The 22,121-nt window shown below is 37.4% G+C and overlaps 1 protein-coding gene across 4 annotated transcripts in view; it reads right to left on the bottom strand.

The window, feature by feature from the left end:
- The window catches only part of LOC124615487 (GATOR complex protein WDR59), a 272,429-nt gene that overhangs the window by 41,460 nt on the left and 208,848 nt on the right, over positions 1-22,121 (bottom strand). For 3 of the 4 annotated variants that reach the window (XM_047143428.1, XM_047143427.1, XM_047143424.1), the window contains 2 exons: positions 10,869-11,050; positions 1,882-1,978 (listed from right to left, as the gene is read on the bottom strand). In XM_047143428.1, coding sequence (XP_046999384.1) covers positions 1,882-1,978; positions 10,869-11,050 — 279 coding nt within the window. The remainder of the gene's footprint in view (positions 1-1,881; positions 1,979-10,868; positions 11,051-22,121) is intronic. The other variant, XM_047143429.1, reaches the window with a different exon arrangement.

Genomic DNA, 22,121 nt, shown 5'->3' on the forward strand with positions numbered 1-22,121 from the left:
AAATTCCAGATTTTTCAAAATATCAATAGTCCTAGTGGGGAGTCAGCAGAGAAAATGGTTAATGTCTTTTATATTGAAGAGCAGGTTGCAGGCAATAGGCTACAGGTGTTGGTCAACAAGAGTAGCATGTCTCTCCGTGCTTGTGCAGCATCCAGATATAATGGCGTATCCTGGGTAGTCGTGTTTATGTATTTTCGGAAGTGTATAGAAAGTGGGAATCTTTAGAGGGGGGCAGTCTGTGATGGACTGAGGGATTTGAAGCAAGACTGAAGATTGTGCTGAACATTTTTAAAAGGGTCACTGTGGCAGGGCTTGCAGACTGTCATGTCTGATTGTCTCTGCCAGCTATCATTGCGCCCTGAAATGAGAAATATTCTCTCCACTATCCTCCCCACCCCTTCCACAGTAGTACTTCATTGCCTGTCCAACCACATAGCATCCTAGCCCATTCCGATTTCAACTTTGCTCCCTACCTCTGACCCCATGGCTCTTGACAGGGGCTGTTAGACCAGCTTAAGAGCAAAAATGTCTGTCAGATTTCTGTTTTGACAGTAGTTGGTCACAAAAGTCAAGATCAGGTAGTTTGTGTATGATAAATTTACTGGAAGTGCTTAGCTATGTTTCAGTCTGACAATGTACTAAATCCGCGAATATTAGCTGTTCCAATTTATTGTAATGTATGCACCTATTTTGGCAATCTCCTGACAAATGATCAAAGTAGTGAGTATAATATTTAAAAGGTTTTGTGTTATACTTTCTAATTTGTTCTACACCCATGAGAATCATCTCATACTTGGGTCAATGAATGAAAACTCAATATAATCTAATCATATCCCTATAAAAGTCCTATACTCAAGACCTATTCCACACATCCTCCCACTACCACTTACTCTAGTCCTGTCACAAACATTTCCACCACCCTCACAGGCAGGACCACTTGTGAAAGCAACCACGTAGTCTACCACCTTAGCTGCAACCACTGTGCAGTATTCTCCACAGACATGACCACAACATGCTATCTGTCCGCATTAATGGCCACCATTTGACTTTGAGCACTGTGTCGCAGACCGTGCCGTCTGGATCCTTTTCACCGACATTCGCTTTTCTGAATTGGCCTTGGGAGGAATTCTGGAGGAGAGAACTCTCACTGCAATATATCCCATGTTACTGTAAGGTCCCTGGCCTCAACCTTCATTAGTCCCTGTACTCCATTGTTCTCTATCTCTGCTCCCACTCTAACCTCACACATGCCTTCTGTCCTCCCCAAATGCAGCTCTACTGACACTGCAACTAGCAGCCCACCTTTCTGTGTTGCCACATCCCTGTAGGCTTCACACGCAGCATTACAGCGTGCTCCCCTACTCCTACCTTGCTACCCACCCGCCTCTCTGCCTCTCACACCTCTTCTGAACCCCCACTACCTACCCCAGCAGAGACTGTTAGTAAATAGAAGTGCAAGACATAATATTTGATGAAAAAGTTAACTATCTGCAAAGAACAAATTTGTAATAACTTGAATGAATTTTGTTAGGTCACAAGAATAGCAACAGTTATGGTAAGCATTCAGAAGGGCAATCAGACATGTAGATTCAAGAGTCGAACACTGTGGTTGACAAAATATTTGCTCTTAGAGAGCTGACTGACTTACGCATGTCCTCTTCTTCCTATGAAGTGGAGAAGTTTGTTAGCTACTGAGGTACCATAACAATGAGTTTAGCCAATATTGTGTTTCAGTGAAAAAAAAATATTTCTTATGAGTCTAAGGGTCTACAGCTATGCATGCACACTGTTGTGAACAATAAGTGATCAATCAATTAAACTGTGTTTATCAGTAAATTAAAAAAAAAAAACACATATTGAAATATGAATGTTCCCTAGTACCTGGGTTCTTGCACCAAGTAGACACCATCTGTGAAGAATTTCTGCGTATGCCTTCTTGTACATATCATAAAGGAATGTATTTTTTTCATCCAGCATTCTGAAATCCAAGGTAAAGCATCCTTCATTCAACTTGCAACATGCAATTTTAAGGAAAATACATGATTATTATGATAATTTTTTCACAATATTAGCAGCTGACAAAACATTCTCATCTTTGCCTCTCCTCATTCTCGCAACAGGTGGATCCATCTCAACCTAGGGTATGAATGATCTGCCACTCCATTCCAATCTTCTCCAATATATCCCTCCTTCCTCACTTAGAACAGAGCAGACAAGTTCTCAAAGCTAAGTATAGTCTTTTCTAATTTTTTAATGTTTTTAGCAGCAAGCACTTGGAATTTCAGCACCTTTATGTATAAACAACTACATTGGAGAGATGCTGAGGACACATCTTTATAAATCCTGATAGTTGTAATTTCATTGGTGTTGATAACAATCAGAATTTTACTTATACCAATGCGGATTATGGTTGTACTAAAAAGAAGAAATAGCAACTGTGAAGTAGCACAGAAAAAAGCTGATAAGGTGACCCGTGTGCAAGAGATCCACTCTTGCTCTGTGCCATTGGCATGTTCAACTTTCTTCATACCTCTTACAAGTTGTTCGAGATACACTGTCAGAGTAGCATTTTTCAACAAAAGATACACAAAGATACAGTACAGAGAGAATTTAAACGTGCGTTAAGTATGGTGCAAGTGACAACCATAGTAACTGAGGCGATCCCAAATATCCATAGAGATTTTTTGGATGATGTTATAAAGTGTGCAAAAGGGGGATACTGCTTTTGTTGGCAGCCTTGGTGTGTGAAACTTTCAGTTCATAGTGAATACTGTCGGAGATTCATGTTCAGGACTTAGTTGGCTAAGGTTAAGAGGTTATTTCTATCATGTCACATTATCTTTTCTGATAATCAGTTTACAAATAGAGAAATCGGAAACAATGAGAATACCTGTATGTGAGAAACAAGCCAATCTTCCAGCAATCATAGCACTGATCTGGTAAATTGCATAAAATATTTAAAAGAGTTTTGCTGAACTGCAAAATCCAGGAATCAGTATTGGAGCCTCATGGAGGGAAAAAGGCTGGTACAATGGGACCAGGAAATGAAGTGTTACCAGCACTTTACAAACTTTGTAAACAAACAGCGTCATTTCAGTGTAAGCGAGCATGATTTTATGGTGCTAACTTTTTTGTAGTGATATGCATCACTAGTTGCTGTTTCTTTTAATCCTGAGTATATAAAAATTTAGTCCAAGTAGGTTTTATCCTTCAGTGGCAGCCTAGTATTACATAGAGGATATGAGAGGAGACTGAGCAGGTTAAGATAAGGGAACAGAAACATTGTTTATTAAAGAGGTAATATATCATTTTATTTCTGGAGAAACTGAACTGTTTGATTTTGGTGTGGCTTTCTGACCTTCAAATCTTTGAATTAATATCCAAAAATTTGTTCTCTGTTGAGAGGGCTGAGTACATTGCGAGAAGTCAGTTGGAGTTGGATATCTTGCATTCAATACAAAATAAAATTTGAAGTTTTCTGGTTACAGTTAGTTTGGTGATCAATGGTGTCAAATTTATAACTTTTTCAAATTGTTTCGTGATTAAATGTGAGGCTGGCAATCCTTATCAAACACTGTTTCACTAATATGTTGGTCAGGCTTGATGTCTAGTCGTACAGTGTGAAATTGATATTGTGCCTTTAGACTAGCCATCACCTCTCAGTGATGTGAAGATAAGCCACGAATGATACGTGGTTTGCATTCCACATGAAACTGTAGGTTCCCTTTCCCTGAGATCCACAGCTTGTGGTCTAGTGGCTAGCATTGCTGCCTCCGGATCACAGAGTCCTGGGTTTGATTCCTGGCCAGGTTGGGGATTTTTTCTGCCAGGGGACTGAGTGCTTGTGTTGTCCTCATCATATCATCATCATCATCATCATCATCATCATCAACATCATTCATGACAGTGGCTAGATTGGATTGTGTAAAAATTGGGACTTTGTACGGGTGCTGATGACTGCTCTGTTGAGTGCCCCACAAACCAAATACCATCCCCTTCCCTGATATGTTAAGGGCATGTAAGTCCCTGAAGTAGCATCCAATTGAAAGAACTTGTAAAAAGATGGCTGAATGTCCCTGTTGAAGGGCTCTCAGCCAATCATGCCACATGAATTTACCTTTTACTTGTATGGTGGTGCAAAGAGTTTAAAAATATCAAAGAAAGGTAGGTTGAGGGATTCCCAGCCAGTCATGCCACACAAATTTACTTTTACTAACATGGTAGTACAAATGATTAAAAAAACATCAAAGACAGCCAGTGGTTGAGAAAGGATTGAGGTAGGGTTGCTGCCTGTTCCCCTGTGTGTACACAGAGCATGCAGTAAAGGAAATGAAGGGGAAATCTGGAAAACAAGTTGAAGATCATGGAGAAGAAATAAAAACTTTATGTATTCAAAATGCCACTGCAATTCTGTCTGAGATGGAAGATCATCTGAATGAGACATTATAAGATGATCATGAACAAAAATAGCACAGTGGTAATGTAATGTTGTAAAATTAAGTCAGCTGATGCTGATGGAATTAGAATAGGAAATGAAACACTGAAAGTAGCAGATGAGTTTTGTGGCTTAGGTAGCAAACAAACTATCAATGGCAGACAAGAAGGGGGTATAAAAAGCTAACTAACATTGGCAGAATTGTTTTTGTGAAAAGAGGAATATGTTAACACATAATTTAAATTAAAAGGCTAGGAAATGCACCCTGAAAGCATTTGGAGTGTAGTCTTACATGGAAGTGAAATGTGGACAATAAGCAGTTCAGAAACAAACAAAGTAGAAGCTTTTAAAATATGGTGCTACTTCTGTAGATTTGATGAGTAGGTCCAGTAACTTAAACTAGGAAGAAAATAACTTTACAGCACAATTTGTCTATAAGTAGGGACAGTTTGATACATCACATTGAAGAGTTTCAAAGACTAGTTAATTTGGCAATGGAACGCACGTGTGTGTGTGTGTGTGTGGGGGGGGGGGGGGGGGAAATAAAAGCTGTACAAGGAGACCAAGGTTGCGGTAGTTATGCAGAGAACAACAGATATGCACAGGATAGACTAACACGAAGAGCAGCGTAAAACTGGTCTTCAAATTTGTGAGCACAACCACCACTACCACCACTACCACCACAACCACCACCATCCACTAGACCAGACACCACAACTATAATGCAAAGAGTTGATGCCTGTTGGCCATTTAGCAGTTCATTCATCAATGATGATGTAACTAAATCCTGAACTGTGCAGACTGAGGCACAGATGGGTTATCAGAGCTTTGTACACCAAAGAAGAGAAGGGAATTATTACCTAGTATCAGAGAGTGTACTAGAATATTGTTATAACTATATCATGCCTTACAGCTCATTAGGCCCAGGGCAGGTACCTTACAGCCAGGCATACAAGACTACAGAGAGATTCAGTTTGTGTCAGAAGAGAACTGCATTTTCCCTAATACATAATGGCTGCCTTACCACTACTATTGTCCATTCTCCACATTTCCATATGTGCAGTTATGGCCCCAGTAATATATACAGATAGTAATATTACTGCAATAGTCTAAGAATTGGAAATAACTTACCTCACATGGAACAAAAAATATTAAATACACATTACCACACAATTTAACCATGTGTACAACACAACAGTGTATAAGAAACTCACACTATTTAACAAAAGCAGTAAAATCCAACATAGAAATTTTGTATGAAGGCTATTCAAAAGCAACCTAAGTAAGGCTATAAATAAAATATTGGAAAATCCAGGATGGAATAATGACAATATTATGAAAAAGACGGACTGCTACTCACTAGACAGCAGACATGTTGGGTCGCAGACAGGCACAACAAAAAGCCTACTAAACACAAAAGCTTTCACACAGAAGGCAGTCTTCTGAAATAGGCAACATACACACACATTTAGGCAAATGTAGCTCACACACACATGACCCCCATCTCTGGCTGCTGGGGCGGGCTGTGAGCAACTGTGCACGATAGGAGAAGTAACGTGGGTGGTGGGAGAAAGGAGGAGGCTTGGGCAGGGAGGGGGAGGGAGAGCAGTGTAAAGGTGGGAGATGGTTAAGTGCTGTTTGTGCGAGCATACAGGGACAAAGTGGAGAGAGGGTAGCGCAGCTACATGCAGAAGGGAGGTTAGACGGACGTTTGGGAAGAGTGTGGCATAGAAACGAGAAGTAAGCATACTGGGGGTTTCTTGTGGAATAAAAGGGTGTGGAGTCGGAACTGGGAAGGGGATAGGACGATGACTAACAAAGATTGAGGCACGGAGGGTTTTGGGAACATAGGATACATAACAGAGAGAGTTCCCTCCTGTGCACTTCAGAAAAACGTGTTGGTAGGATGGATCCAGATGGCACAGGCTGAACAAAAGCAGCTATTAAACAAAGAAAATTGCACTGGGAAGTGTGCTCAACAATGGGCTCATCCAGCTGTTTCTTGGCCACAGTTTGTCAGTGGCCATTCACGAGGACAAACACCTTGTTGATTGTGATGCTCATGTAGAATGAAGCATAATGGTTGCATCTTAGCTTGTAGATCACATGACTGCTTTCACAGGTAGCCCTGCCTTTGCTGGGAGAGGTGATGCTTGTGACCAGACTGAAGTAGATGGCGGTGGGAGGATGTATGGGACAGTACTACGAGAGCAGACATTCTCTCAGTGAAGGCACAGTAACTGGTTACAATGGGGCATCCTCGATGTTGAGTTTATGGACTTTAGGAACCATGTAGAGGGTAAGAGTACAATGAGCAGCAGGGGTGAGAAGGGGGGCGAGGTGAATCTGACAGCTAGCAGAGTCCTTCTGCCAGATACCCCTTGCAGTTCAAAATACCAATGGTGGAACCTTTGTCAGAAGTAGGATAATAAGATTGGAATCATATTTTATGTGGTGGATTGTGGTTCTTTCTGCAGATGTACAGCCAGCTTGCATGTTGACGGACTTGGGGAATGATGGTGAGGTGAGGTTCAAGGATAAGAAATTCTGGAATGTTAACAGGAGTGATTTGGGATCAGTAGGGGCAGATTAAGGCTTGATGGAAGAGTGAACTGCATCAGTCAGGGTTCTATGTTGGTCTTTGGTTGAGTCTGACTGGTAGGGCTGGTGGTGAAAAAGCGTTTCCACTGTACGGACTGGGAGAAGGATAGGTCTTTAACAGTCCAGCATGATTGAATCTGGGAGTGGGATGGAAGGTAAGGCTTTTGGAAAGGACTGATATTTCTTTGGGGCTACGTCTTTCGGAGGAAATGTTTCAGGCCTTTTTAGGTTCTGGTCTCTGTGTGGTGGTGGGAGGAAGTTTTTGAGGGTGAGGTTAATGTAGTAGGTCTGCGATGCAGGGTTTTTCAGCTGTGAGGGGATGTGGGGAAGGTTTGGAGGTTGTTGTAGAGGTTGTGAACAGTGGTAGTCCAAGGTGGAGTAGGAAGTGAACAGGTTGGAGAGGATTTTTTTTTTATGTGGCATAATACCTATTTCCTGGAGAACAATAGTTTCCATATGTGAGATGGGATCCAGGAATTTGGGATTGCACAGTAGGAGGATTTTATGGGTGGAAAGGGGGTACTGCAAGGAGGTTTGGGCCTGATTGACATGGTTTTGCAGGACTATGTTGGTGAGGGTTAAGGATTGGTGGAATCTGAAAAGATGGAGGTCATTGCAGAAGAAGCATTTGCAGCTGGAGATAGGTAATTTGATGGTAAGGTTATTTGGGGGAATTCCATGAGCTGTGCAGAAAGGGAACATTATACGGGACTGGATCCTGGGTATGATAAGGAAACTTTTCTGTATTGGCACAGATGGAAAGAGCAGAGGTCCATGGTGGGGGATAAAGTGTGTAAAAATACATAAATAACAGAGAAATATGTGTGAAAAAATACGTTGAGATATATTGAAAAAATTCATCTGAAAAGTGCTACTACCTACTCCAGTCTGGTCACAAGCATCGCCTATGCCATCAAAGGCAGGGCTACCTGTGGAAGCAGTAATGTGATCTACAAGCTAAGCTGCAACCACTGTGCTTCATTCTGTAAGGGCATAACAACCAACAAGCTGTATGTTCACACGAATAGCCATCAGCAAACTCTGGCCAAGAAATAGCTGGACCGTTGCTTCATAACCTGGGTTGTGAGTAACTGAATCCACTTTCCCTTCTTCCCTTTTTTCCCCTCTCTCCTCCCTGATGAAGGAACAAAGTTCCGAAAGCTAGGAATGTAAATTTTCAGTTCTGTTTTATGTGTATCGATCGGCTGTACTGAGCTGAGGCAAGTGCTGGCCAGCCCCTCTATCTCTTTGTTAGTATTTGAAGCACTTAATTATCAATTTCCCACTCTCTACTCGCCCCCCTTTGCCCCAGCCTCCTCTTCAAGTCTAAAGTAGCCTTTTTATTTCGCATGTTTGTCACTCAATATCTCGGCTATCTGGTGAGTAGCAATCTATCCTTTTCATAGCATTGTCAAATAAAAGTAAAAGAAAATTTATTACAAAAATCTTAAAACTTCAGCTTTCTATTACGTCTTTATATTACCACCATTTAGATTTGAGTATTTATCATGTTGATAAGGCTTTGCACAAAATTCTGGCACCTAACATTGCAGCCAGCTGTTGACAGATTCTTGAAGTTCTTCATTGGAGTCATCAAGCGTTTGGAGCCAAGACATTTTTTCTGTGCACGAAGAGTTGGAAATGACTTGGAGTCAAGTCTGAGATGTAAGTGGATTTTCAAAAATGTCCTATTTGAACTGACCTAAGAATTCTTGTATTTGTTTGACAGAGTGATCAAGAATTGTTGCACAAAAATACAATGCTAGTTGTCAAGAGATCTTCACTGTTCACTCACAGTCTTGTGCAAAAGAGCCAAGAAATCTAGAGAATGTTGTCCAACAGCTGATGTAGGTGAAATAATGATTTTCATTACTTTTACCATCAACCTTTGTACAAGTTCGTTGCTGACAACTGACAGATGACCACTTCTGTCATCTACCTGAATTTTAAGCCTATCACTATTAAACAACTGATACCACTGACACACACACTGGTGTGTATACAACACAAATTTGATATTGGATATCAATAGCTGTGAGGTTTCCTTTACTACAGAATGGATGTCATATCTGGATGGATTTTCAATTGCAGTGCTTATTTTGTATGGCTATGTAGGCAAATGAGAAGCAATGGAAGTTTCTCACTATCACAGCTCAAAGGACGACACAGACCTACTTGTGAGTCAGTGAAACTGTTCCAGTCCCCTCACTGCCTCCCATAGTATATGAAAACATAAGTTACTTTCCAGACCGCCTTCATAAGCAACAGTTTGCATAATTACAATGAAAATAGCTGTTTGCAAGTTTTCACAAGACTGAATAATAGTTCTGTTGAGAAGTGACACACTTAAGACCGCACACAAGAAATTTAAATCAGGTCATAATTACTAGTATGCTCAACAATTCCTGCTACTCAGAAAGAGATAAACATGTTTTCCATTGATTTTCTCTTTTCTAGCGCCTGTTCATAATTTCAGGCCTCTTGCCACTGATATTGGCACTTTTCTGCCTCATTCGTTAGGTCAACAACTTCTGGCCATAAATATTAAGAAAACAGAGGCATGTGCTGGTAAAAAGCTTTCAGTTTAAAGGCTTAACAATTTGCAGACAAACAGTGCTCTTGAGTTTGGTACGTGTCCAACAGAAATTGTACACTTCAAGAAAAGACTAATGACTACAAGTGAAAGAGTATCTTTATGCAATGTAAATAAGATTATGAAGATATGTAAATGCAATTATAATTTTGGGTGAACATCTGATGATGAAGTGGGAATCCAAACATGTAGTAAGGGTAATGCTTCTACAGTTACATTTATGTTGAAGATGTGTGCCTAGGAGAACAAGGGGAATTACAAACACAAAATTTGATTACAAATATATCACCGTGAGATTGCTGTATGGATAAGTGTAGATATTCCTTTCAATTGTTGATACACTGGTGGAGCACTGTCCAGGTGTCTTCGTATGCCTCCATAGTTCTTATAGTTCTGCAGCATCTGCTTTACTGAGGACTGCTTGCATGTATTCCTTTGACCGGGATACTACTGATGCCAAGCTAAATATTTCACTGGCCATAACTGCCTTTTCCAATGGGTCTTTCTTTTATCTAGACTACATATATGATAGGGCATACACAAAATGCTATGGAAGTTGGCTCCTTGCATTGGTGTTATCTAACATACCAACTAAAGGAGTTGTTCGATCTTTTAAGGCAACTTAGGATGCTATGAATGATTCTGGCAGCTGCTTCAACACATTATTGGATTAGTATTTCAGCAGACAACATCTGTCACCAATGTCATTTTTGGAAACAAGACAGCTACTATGTGCAGATAAATGTGGGTTCCATATGCACGGACCCTGTAAAACTAGCTTGCTCTCTTTGTTCATGACAACCAAAGACAGTATATACTGGTACCTAGAGTGACGCTGGGTTCCTTACTTTAGACAAAGTTTTTGATGCAGATCTACACTGTCTCCTACTAAATGAAATATTCTGGGATACTCAAATTGGTCGATAGTCAGACAGAAGATTCCATATCAAAAAAGAGAAATTGATAGTATTCTGGGTTTATCTCAAAATAGTGTATGAGAGAAAGAGAAAGAAAGAGAGAGAGAGACAGGGAGGGAGAGGGAGAGAATAGAATTTTTTAAATGTCATTCAACATTTTCCATTGCTGGGTATTAAACACAACAAATTATTAAACATGCATCTGAGAAGAAACTAAAATAAAACACAAAATGCTGAATGTATTTAATTTTCTGAAGACAGAATGAAATAACACTGAATATGGTATAAGTAGTAAGAGAGCTAAAATGAACACTGAACTTACTTTATAGACTTAACACTGTCAGCATCACAATGTTCTCGATGTTCCGCAATTCCAGAAGCAAACTTAAAATCGTCCAGTGAATCAGACCACGAGTTGGAACGATTTTGTTTCAGTGTAGGATAACTTGATCCTTCAAGGCTTGTGTCTACCTGATGTATAGTGTGATATGGGGAACCACCAGGCTATTAAAATAAAACAGACCATCAGAAAATGATCATTTTTACAGAAAATAATGAAGAATAATGAGGAAAGGCAATCACACATTTGTAGCTGAGTGATGTGAAGCACAGAGGCACATATAGCAGCAGAGCAACATCCCACTCCATATCTAGTTCCAGTACACATTGTTTGCTCACTTCCACTAAGACAATTGAAAACAACCCAACCACCTGTGGGGTGTGAAGAGTGTGTGTGTGTGTGTGTGTGTGTGTGTGTGTGTGTGTGTGTGTGTGTCCATCCACCCATCCCCTTAAATAAAGAAAAGAGCAGTGAAAGCTAAAAGCTACTAACATCCTTGTGCTGTTACATGTGTGTACGTGCCATGCATAACTCAGCTAGATGAGAGTGGTTGTATTTCTTCATTATTATTTATTGTTTCATCCTGCAATTTCCATCTTCATTATGGAGAGTAATAAGTTTAAAACTTTATGAATAATATTGCAGGAAAAAATTTAATAATTGCTCTATACTCTTAATGTGGATATACTTATTTTAGACATTAACACATGTCAAGGAAGATAAACACAAAAGTATTTTGTAAATAGTTGAAACGCCTATCTCAAACAATATATTTCTAAACACAATGTACATAGAAATACACGACTGCTCATCAACAAAGCAGCACAAATGTTCAGTAATGCTGCTGTTACAAATGCTCAACACATACCAAACTCCCTGACACGCATCTCCAAGTTATTAAGTTCATGCCACAAAAACAGGATCAGATAAATAGAAACAAGACATAACCAGCTAGCAGTCATTACAATGGGACACAACAGAAAGGAAAGTGACTCAAGTCAGAATACTGGAACTACATATTTTAATGACCAGAAGAATAAAGGGGACTAATTAATTACTTTCAAAACTGGTGTAAAGAGTTGAATTCCCCAACATAAGTTACAAAGAAAGCTTGTAGACTGTGTACACATAAGACTGTTATTAGAAGAGAAGGAAAACTAATTGATAAAATAAAGATGAAAGTGAGATGTAAACTAAAATGCCTAAGAGAATTTGCATATTTATCTAAGAGAAATGGATCAAAATAAGTCTTATCTGAGCAACAAAAACAATGATATGCTCCTGAAGTTAAAATTACAATTCAGATTTCTGATAGGTATAAGTGCAAATATAGGGCTAAAAAAATTAAAATACTAAATCAGCTTTAGCTGGTGTATTACTGTATTTGTGTAAGAAGTATCAATGGTCCTGAATGTCACAGGAATAAATTTATGTTTTCATACATCATACTTGAAAACAATCAGCTCTTCTTATATTATTTATAATCTGTTACTGTGTTTCAATGTTTCTATACATTTGTGTCATAGTTTGTAAGTTGTTGATAAAATATGAAGAGAGACATCAGACTTAAAAAAAAAAAAAAAAAAAAAAAAAAAAAAAAAAAAAAAAGAAGAAGAAGAAGAAGAAGAAGAAGAAGAAGAAGAAGAAGATTAAATTTAACAAAAAAGTAAAGCCACATTGTGTGCATCATATGTCAAACTTCTATTTTCTTCATATGTTCATCTATGTCTATAATGCAGAGTGCATTATTACAAAACTAGTACAAGTACTAGAAGGTAGGTGTGTGTGTGTGTGTGTGTGTGTGTGTGTGTGTGTCGGAGAGTAAGTTGATGAGAAAATGGGAAAGATATGGAGGAAGAGAGCTATTATCTGCACCAATCAGCTGGTAGACATTTTATGATATTCACGAGATCTACAGCAAAATAAAGAAACAAGGATTAAAGAAATGTTTTCTGTTAGAAGTCTGAATTCTTTTGCTTCTATTTTTAATGTGACGCAGAGTCACAATTACTTGGGTTATTATAAAGCAGTGTCTGGGATACTGTTTCTTACAGTTAAAGGTTTTCTTTGAAATTGTTAATTTACTGGATACTTGAGTAAGTATACTTGAAAAAAGAGACAGCATTGGTCGTATATTTTTTACTATTGCAAAATCGATTTTCTGTCACTGAGTGACCATCTTCAGTGCTATATTGTATAACTTAAATTGGAATGCACTGTTGTCACTAAGCTTACGGCAATCACATAGACACATAGACAAGCCGTAAGCTTAGTGACAACAGTGCATCCCAATTTAAGTTATACAATATAGCACTGAAGATGGTCACTCAGGGACAGAAAATCAATTTTGCAATAGTAAAAAATATACGACCAATGCTGTCTCTTTTTTCAAGTATACCTGTTATCTGGTCGTAGTGCACAAGACAACATGGAGTCGCCAATCAACAAAACTTGAGTAAGTGCTTGTATTCTAAGTGAAGATACTATAATGAAATAATATTTTGGAATACTGAACATTGCTCAGTACCAGCTGATTAAAAAAAGAATAACTGGGACAGTTAGTGTCTGTTTCCTACAGTAAATAACCTGATGCATAAGTGAGGTAAGCAACGCATGAACAGTAATAAAGTAAACTTTCCTTACTACTTCAGAAATCATAGCTTGAAGCATATGACACTTTTATTATTATTTTACATTTATTTATAATGTTTGATAATGTGTTAAGAATTTGTGCATGATATATTGTACAAAATTGTAGCCAACATATGCTACAAAACCTGATGTTACAATTAAGTAGAAATTAGGCATGTGAAATAAAGATAAGTAACACATAACAATCACCAGAAGGAAGGCTATATTTGAAAATATTAAATGCTTACTTCTCTCTTTTTGTTAGTCTCTGGTTCAAAGTTATGAAACAGTGACAAAACACTATTTCCCATCTACTCATATTAATACAGCAGCACTAAATATTACATAAATTTTCTAGTTGCAAATAAAATTAAATTACACACAACCCAGACAAGTTTCCACAAATAACATGGATAATAATTACAAAATTACTCTAACTATTAGATGGTCACTAATGAATGAAACACACACAACACAGATGACTGAGTTTTCTGTACTAAGACAGTCTAATTCTTTAATGAACATTACTCCTTTGAGGTAAAAAAATGACTATTTTCTAATAAAACAATGAGTCCACAACATATAATTTCTGTTGGCAAACAAACACTGAAGCATTATGCTTAATAATTTGTATTTGTAGATAAAAAGTAACTTAATTTGAGGAGCAAGAAATGTTATATTATCACTTCAGCATTCTAGTTGCTTTACTTAACATTTCTACTCTTCTTACCCACAGCATTTTTTTCTGTTCTTGTACAAAACCTTATGCAAATTCTTCTCTCTAGTTTCCTGGTCACTACTCTCAAAATTAGAGTAGGTGGCTGTATTGTCATCCTCGGCAGTAACTACATGTGAATTTGTAATTTCATACATTCTGACCTAAACCACTACCAAAAAATGTTTTAAAATACAGAAACAAAATTTAATTTATTATAAAGTGTTTAATACACTACCGGCCATTAAAATTGCTACACCAAGAAGATGACGTGCTACAGACGTGAAATTTAACCAACAGGAAGAAGATGCTGTGATATGAAAATGATTAGCTTTTCAGAACATTCACACAAGGTTGGCGCTGGTGGCGACATCTACAACGTGCTGACATGAGGAAAGTTTCCAACTGATTTCTCATACACAAACAGCAGTTCACCGGCATTGGCTGGCGAAATGTTGTTGTGATGCCTTATGAAAGGAGGAGAAATGCATAAAATGCATACCATCACGTTCCCGACTTTGATAAAGGTCAGATTGTAGCTTATCGTGATTGCAGTTTATGGTATCGCGACATTGCTGCTCGCGTTGGTCGAGATCCAATGACTGTTAGCAGAATATGGTTTCGGTGGGTTCAGGAGGGTAATACGGAATACTGTGCTGGATCCCAATGGCCTCGTATCACTAGCAGTCGAGATGAGAGGCATCTTATCCGCATGGCTGTAACGATTCGTGCAGCCATGTCTCGATCCCTGAGTCAACAGATGGGGACGTTTGCAAGACAACAACCATCTGCCCGAACAGTTCGGCGACGTTTGCAGCAGCATGGAGACCATGGCTGCGGTTACCCTTGACGCTGCACCACAGACAGGAGTGCCTGTGATGGTGTACTCAACGACGAACCTGGAAGGACGAATGGTAAAACGTCATTTTTTCAGACGAATCCAGGTTCTGTTTACAGCATCATGATGGCCGCATCCGTGTTTGGCAACATCGCGGTGAACGCACATTGGAAGTGTGTATTCGTCATTACCATACTGGCGTATCAGCCATCGGGATAGTATGGGGTGCCATAGGCTACACGTCTCGGTCACCTCTTTTTCGCATTGACAGCACTTTGAACAGTGGACATTACATTTCAGATGTGTTACGACCCGTGGCTCTACCCTTCATTCGATCCCTGCGAAACCCTACATTTCAGCAGGATAAAGCACGACTGCATGTTGCAGGTCCTGTATGGGCCTTTCTAAATACAGAAAGGCCAGCACATTCTCCAGATCTCTCACCAATTGAAAATGTCTGGTCAATGGTGGCCGAACAACTGGCTCGTCACAATACGCCAGTCACTTCTCTTGATGAACTGTGGTATCATGTTGAAGCTGCATGGGCAGCTGTACCTGTACACGCCATCCAAGCTCTGTTTGACTCAATGCCCAGGTGTATCAAGGCCATTATTACGGCCAGAGGTGGTTGTTCTGGGTACTGATTTCTCAGGATATATGCACCCAAATTGCATGAAAATGTAATCACATGTCAGTTCTAGTATAATATATTTGTCCAATGAATACCCATTCATCATCTGCAATTCTTCTTGGTGTAGCAAATTTAATGGCCAGTAGTGTAATTCAGAGCATAAATTCTTATTATGTTCAAATGAATGACCCACTTAGACACAAATTCTTAAACAATGATTGCTTAGATATCAGTTGATGTATATGAAATACTTTCACTACTCTGTTGTTTCTCAAGTTATGTTTCTCTTTATGTGAATATACATTCACAACTGTGGGCATTTTAAACCTACTTCAAGGCATGTACAATATTACTCAGTCAGAAATATACATATCATGCTTCATGAATGGTTTAATGCTCAATATCAGTTAGAGCTCTCTTATCTGTGAAGAGGATTCATTCTAGCATATATACTGCCCTTCTGAATCTCAGTTTATATTTCAAATGGCTGCAGCAAGTACTGATGAACAATAAACTTTGTAAAAACACAAAATAATTCTGTTTCTAAATTAGCTGACTGGCATAAAAATTAAGGAAGAGTTAACTCATAAGCAAAACACTCATAAAAGAAAACTAAAGTGATTCGCCAATCAAAGGGCTCCATCTAAACATTACGTAAAATTAAATCTTTTGAAAGTCATATGGGACTTATTCTTATCACACATTCAACCAAGTAAATATGGGTTATATGCAACAATGTTACTGAAATATCACGGGTATATTTGCTGCTGCATAAAGCAGAGATGTAGACAGTTTGTGGCTTGTAATGCGCAGGCCTTATATACAGTAAAAGATAAAAAAAAGTGTCTTGGGTAGTATGAATATGAAGCTCGTGTGACAATCGACGCAATAATAAAGAAAATGTGTATTATTTGTGGCAAATGAATAAAGTTCACAAGATTACTGAAACTCTAGAGATGATTTTGGGTGAAGCGTAAATGAAGAGAAAAACAGACGAAGCTGGAAAAATCCAAGTGATGCCTAATCGGTTAGTTACTGTGCCTAACGTGACACTAAGAAAATGTGACAAATTTCACTGGATTGTTCATACAGTTTTTCCTGTTTGAGGAAAATGACAGTTGTCTCATCATGAGACAGAGATACAAGAGAACTCCCAACATTTTCTCCTTTGGTATTGCTTAACCCATAACCCAACATAGCAACTCTTAAAGACAGTTTCAACCTTGGAAAATGCAGTATCCTGAAATCATTTTTAATCTCTTGAGATAATATTTCAAGAAAAAATGCCAGAAGTTGTAGGAACTGTCAGTCTCATATTTGGTGGAAAGTGTCAATGAATGAATAATTTTAATACATAGCTCCTATTGTTACAGTGAAAATGGGCGCTGAGAGAGGGGGCAGAGGGGGAGGGGGAGGGAGATAATTTTACTGGGGAAAGAGTGATATCGTAACTTGAGAACTACTGTGATTTCTGATGTGTTGTGCGTGTGAACGTGCCACCAACAACTTGTCCTTCTTTGGGCCAAAGGGCAATAGTCCAGTTTCCACAAATGAGCATGGAACACATATTTTTCTTTCAGAAGGTTACTTATATTTGTGCATGCTGACCCCAATTGGGGGAAAAAAGCTTGCACGGTTAAAGTTTTCAAAATAGGCTAATGCCCTTTTCTTTGAATAAAGTTCTCACTATTCTACCCAAGAGTGTAATATTATCAAATTTTTTGTATTTTTGGACGACAAAAGAGGAAATTAATTTATATGCAATATTATTATTACCGTACGTTTTATGTGTTACATTACTTCCTATGTCCTCCATCAATTGTTATTTATTCCGCCAAATTATGAACAAACATTCAAAAAGTTGAAATATGTTTTCAAGTAGTTAGATTTTCCAGTTTACTACAATAGGAAACATAACTAATTCATGTTGTATATTCTTCTGGCTTATTGGTAGTAGTCTATAAATGTGTACTATTGCGTAAAGAGGGCGCTGGTCTGATACAATTAGCATTTTCCCATTTAGTAACTTTTCTCCCTTGAGTTCAATGATAAGAAAGAAAATTGTATGTTAAATTTATAAAGTTTTATAGGTAGACATTTAATCTAAGATTTTCTAGCACACTGCAAGTTTCTTGCATTTCAACTATGCAAACTTATTGCGTGACTCTGTTGTTTTAAGAAAAATTACTCTCCCCATACTTGCTGGGAGAGTTTCTTCTTCTAACATGGACATCATTTAAATTTGCAGCATTTGAAGGTAAGATATATTCACATCCCAAAATTATCCTGGAGAATAAAACCATATAATTAACCGGAACCATAATTTCTCTGGTTATTAAACTAAAAGGCTGTAGTGACAGCATTGTTTTCACAATTTTGGAAACTACATGAAATAAACATGCGTTGTCCCGACATGATAATGTAAGATATTTCCATTCCTTGTTACTGTTTCAGCAAATCCTATCATCTTTCTGTGCTTCACCTCTATGGTTCTCTCATTCTTACCCTTTTTATCTTATTGATCTCAATGTAAAATCACAACAATTACATTATATGGCAAGTTTAGTAGAATAAAATTCAGCAAATCTAGAAACATTTAAGAAAAATGGGAAAAAAGATACATTTACGTTGAGAACTCTACTATCAAAATATGAAGTGTTCTATAAAAACTGTTTAGTAAGTGAACAATGTTAAGCTTAAACTGCCTCTAACTTTCTTTTATAGAGAGGTACATATGTCCTAACTCACACATAACTAACAGAAATGTTTCTCATGATTCACAGGCCTGCTTGCTTTCACAAGTTTTATCCACAATTGAGAGGCTTTTTAATATTAATAAAGCTGTACATAAACTGTCTTCATTTTGAGGAGACTAATACTGTAGTTTATCATTATAGCAAGGCAAGGGTACTATCACCCAAAATGCATTTTTGTGTGTGCTCTTGATGTGCATTAAAGAATATCATATTAGTGTGACTATTCCTGTTTAGCGCAAATTGAATTATTTTTATAAGCAACAAATTTACACAGAGTTCTGTGTGGAAGTGAAGGCATAAGAAACTTTGAAAATGGTAATGATGTTCTGAGAGGCCAAATGTCTAGCATGATGTCACAGGTCAAATTCAGGTATTCCTATAGATCTTACTGGAAATGACCTACCTATATAGAATAGAGTAGAGTAGAATAGAAGTTTATTGTCTTGTAATGTACAATTTCAAGCCACTGACTTAATATACAGGATGTTTATCAAAACACAAGAACTGGTTTAAAATTTTCCTTGTAATATCAGTAATATAATATACAGTACTGAATAATTAATTAATTAAGCAATTAATAATTTTTCTTCATAAGTAACAAACTTTTACAAACTAACAGCCCTAAGTACTTGTTCTCTCCTGCTCAAATTACTGAATAGTAACATTTCTGCACTAGTTTCTCATATACTCTTTTTTTCAGTGTTTCTAAATTTATCCAATAGGAATTTAACCTTCCTTTCACTTTGTTATAAATTTTCATACCCATATATTGTGGAGTTTGAGCATAAAGTTTTAAATGGTGGGTGGGCAGAATAAAATTATTTTGATATCTGGTGTTGCAGTCATGTTGAAAATGATCTGCCAAAAATAAATCAGGGTTTCAGTGTACAAAGATAATCAGCTCATATATGTATAGTGAAGAAACACTTAATGTACTTAGATTTTTTCAGGAGCGGGTGACATTATTTTCTTCACCCTACATTGGGCATATTTCTAATGATGGTTTTCTGAAGTTTCAGTATTCGACACATACGATTTGAGTTACCCCAAAATACAATTCCATATCTTATTACTGACTCAAAGTAGCTGTAATATACTACTTTTCTTATGCCCATCTGGTAACACTGTATGATATCCTCATTGCAAATGCTAGGATATTTAATTTATTTGCAAGGTATACGTGATCACCACGATAGATTTTTATCTCGTTGTATTCCTACGAATTTCACATAGCTAGCTTCCTACAAATCCTGATTTCTGTGACTGGCCTGAATGTACCATTTTGTTATAAACTCCATTAACTGGATCTTTTCCGTGTTTAATGTTAGCCCATTTAAATCAAACTAGTTATCTAATTTTTATAAAGTATTTAATACAGTTTGTGGAATTTGGTCTAAGCTGTTACTTTCAATGATTACAGATGTGTCACCTGCAAATAAAACTGAGAACACTCAATATTAAGTGGCAGATCATTTATATAAAACAGAAATAGAGTGGGACCTAAGACAGAACCTTGGGGTACTCCATGTGAAATAGTTTTCCATTTTCAAGTATGAGTTCCTCTCCCGGTGATATGACCACTCTTTGTCTTTGATTGTTTAGATAGGATTTAAACCAATTCTAATAGTGTGCCCCTAATTCCATACTTTTCTAGTTTACAGAGAAGCAAGAAGTGATTCACACTAACAAAGGCCTTCGATAGATCACAAAAAATTCCTGTGGCATGTAGTGAGTTGTCTAAAGACAAGCTAATTTTTATCAACAAAGTGATGTATAGCAGAGACTGTGGTTTTGCCTATTTGAAATCCATACCGACTCTCTGAGATTGTTTTAAATTTTTCTATGAAATTTTGAATTTGTATTGTGACTACCCTTTCAAATATTTTTGATAGTGATGGAAGAAGAGAGACTGGGTAACAGTTTTCCATATGTTCTTTTGTGCCTTTTTGAATAGTGGCTTAACTACTGCGTACTTCAGTGTGTCTGGAAAATAACCTTCTTGAAGTGACAGGTTAACTATTGTAGTTAGTGGCTGTGCAGCTATTTTTAACACTTTTGTTGGTATTCCATCCCATCCTGCTGAAGTTTTACTTTTTAGTGATAGTATCACATTTTCTACAACTTTTACAGTAGTTTTGGTAAATATACTGAAATGTTCACTTTCAAATTTCTCACTGTTGAAGAAATTTACATTGTCTGGGTAATCTTCTACATGGATGACCGAATTGTTTTCATTTATAAAGACTCCATTAAATAATTCAGAAATCTGAGCAGTATTTACAATAGGTTTATCCTCTATCTTGATTTCAGAAATATAATAGTCTCCACCTGTGGCACCTGTTTCAGCTTTGATCACTGACTATAATGCCTTTGATTTGTTTTCACTATCCAAAAAAATCTATTATTTGCCAGTTCTCCGGCTGCCTTTACAACTTTAAAAAAAATATATCTTTGTAATTTCTTGCATAGGTAACAAAATCAGGACTTTTGTTCAAAAATGTTCAAATCTGTGTGAAATCTTATGGGACTTAACTGCTAAAGTCAACAGCCCTAAGCTTACACACTATTTAACCTAAATTACCCTGTGGACAAACACACACACCCATACCCAAGGGAGGACTCGAACCTCCACCGGGACCAGCCGCACTGTCCACGACTGCAGCGCCTTAGACCGCTCGGCTAATCCTGCGCGGCTAGAACTTTTGTAATGTTTTAGTTCTCTATGTAGCCGTCTTTTCCTTGCACTAGAGATTTTTATTTCTTCAGTAATCCACTTTACTTTTTTTCCTACTTTTTTATGATGTACAATAAGTGGTAAGTTTAATTAAGAATGTGTATGAAGTTTCCCAAAAAAGTAGCAAAATTTTCAGAGCATGAAATACTATCATCTAAAGCCCATTTCTCCTTATTTAATCTATGACAGAATAAGTTAATATTTTCTTTGCTGAAACAAGGTGCAACTGTTTTTGGTCACTCAATAAACAGAGCACAATGATTAGAAAGTCCTAAATCATCAGATATATCATTTTTTAAATTAATGTCTCAAACCAATTGTATGATGTGTGGTAGTAAATGACTATATTATCATTTTTGTGCTGCTAACAAAACCTAAAATTTATATCAAAATGAAGCATGCTTTGAGTAACTTGTTCAGACACACTCTGGAACAGCTTTCATGCAGTACATGTTGAGCAGTATTTTTAGAAATTGATCACCTTAGACAGTACATGCAATCTGCAGCTTCAGATTTAATATCTGAAATAGAATACTCTAAGAATTAACACAACTCCATGAGTCTTACATTTCTTTTCATGCAATTTTAGACATTAGCACTTTTGTTAGCTTCTTCAGTCTACATGCTGTGCGATAACTGGCAATATCGGAGTATTTTGTTTTATTTATTTTAGAAAACTACTGGTTACTTGTGTGTTGAAGAGTGCACATCAATAACAGAGCCCATCACAACCTTCAAAATTTTTCTTTAGCACTGTCACAATACTTCTCAAATACATATTTAATAAGTAGAAAGTATTAAACTAACATTACAGAAAAATTTTAAGTTACTGCTAAAAACGACAAAACACATATTTAACCTGTTAATATATGTCACAAACTAATCACCTAAATAATGACTTCTCTTAAGGTGAAAAAACCGCTACAAAAT

This window comes from Schistocerca americana, chromosome 5 (genome assembly GCF_021461395.2).
Source record: "Schistocerca americana isolate TAMUIC-IGC-003095 chromosome 5, iqSchAmer2.1, whole genome shotgun sequence".
Lineage (NCBI taxonomy): Eukaryota > Metazoa > Arthropoda > Insecta > Orthoptera > Acrididae > Schistocerca > Schistocerca americana.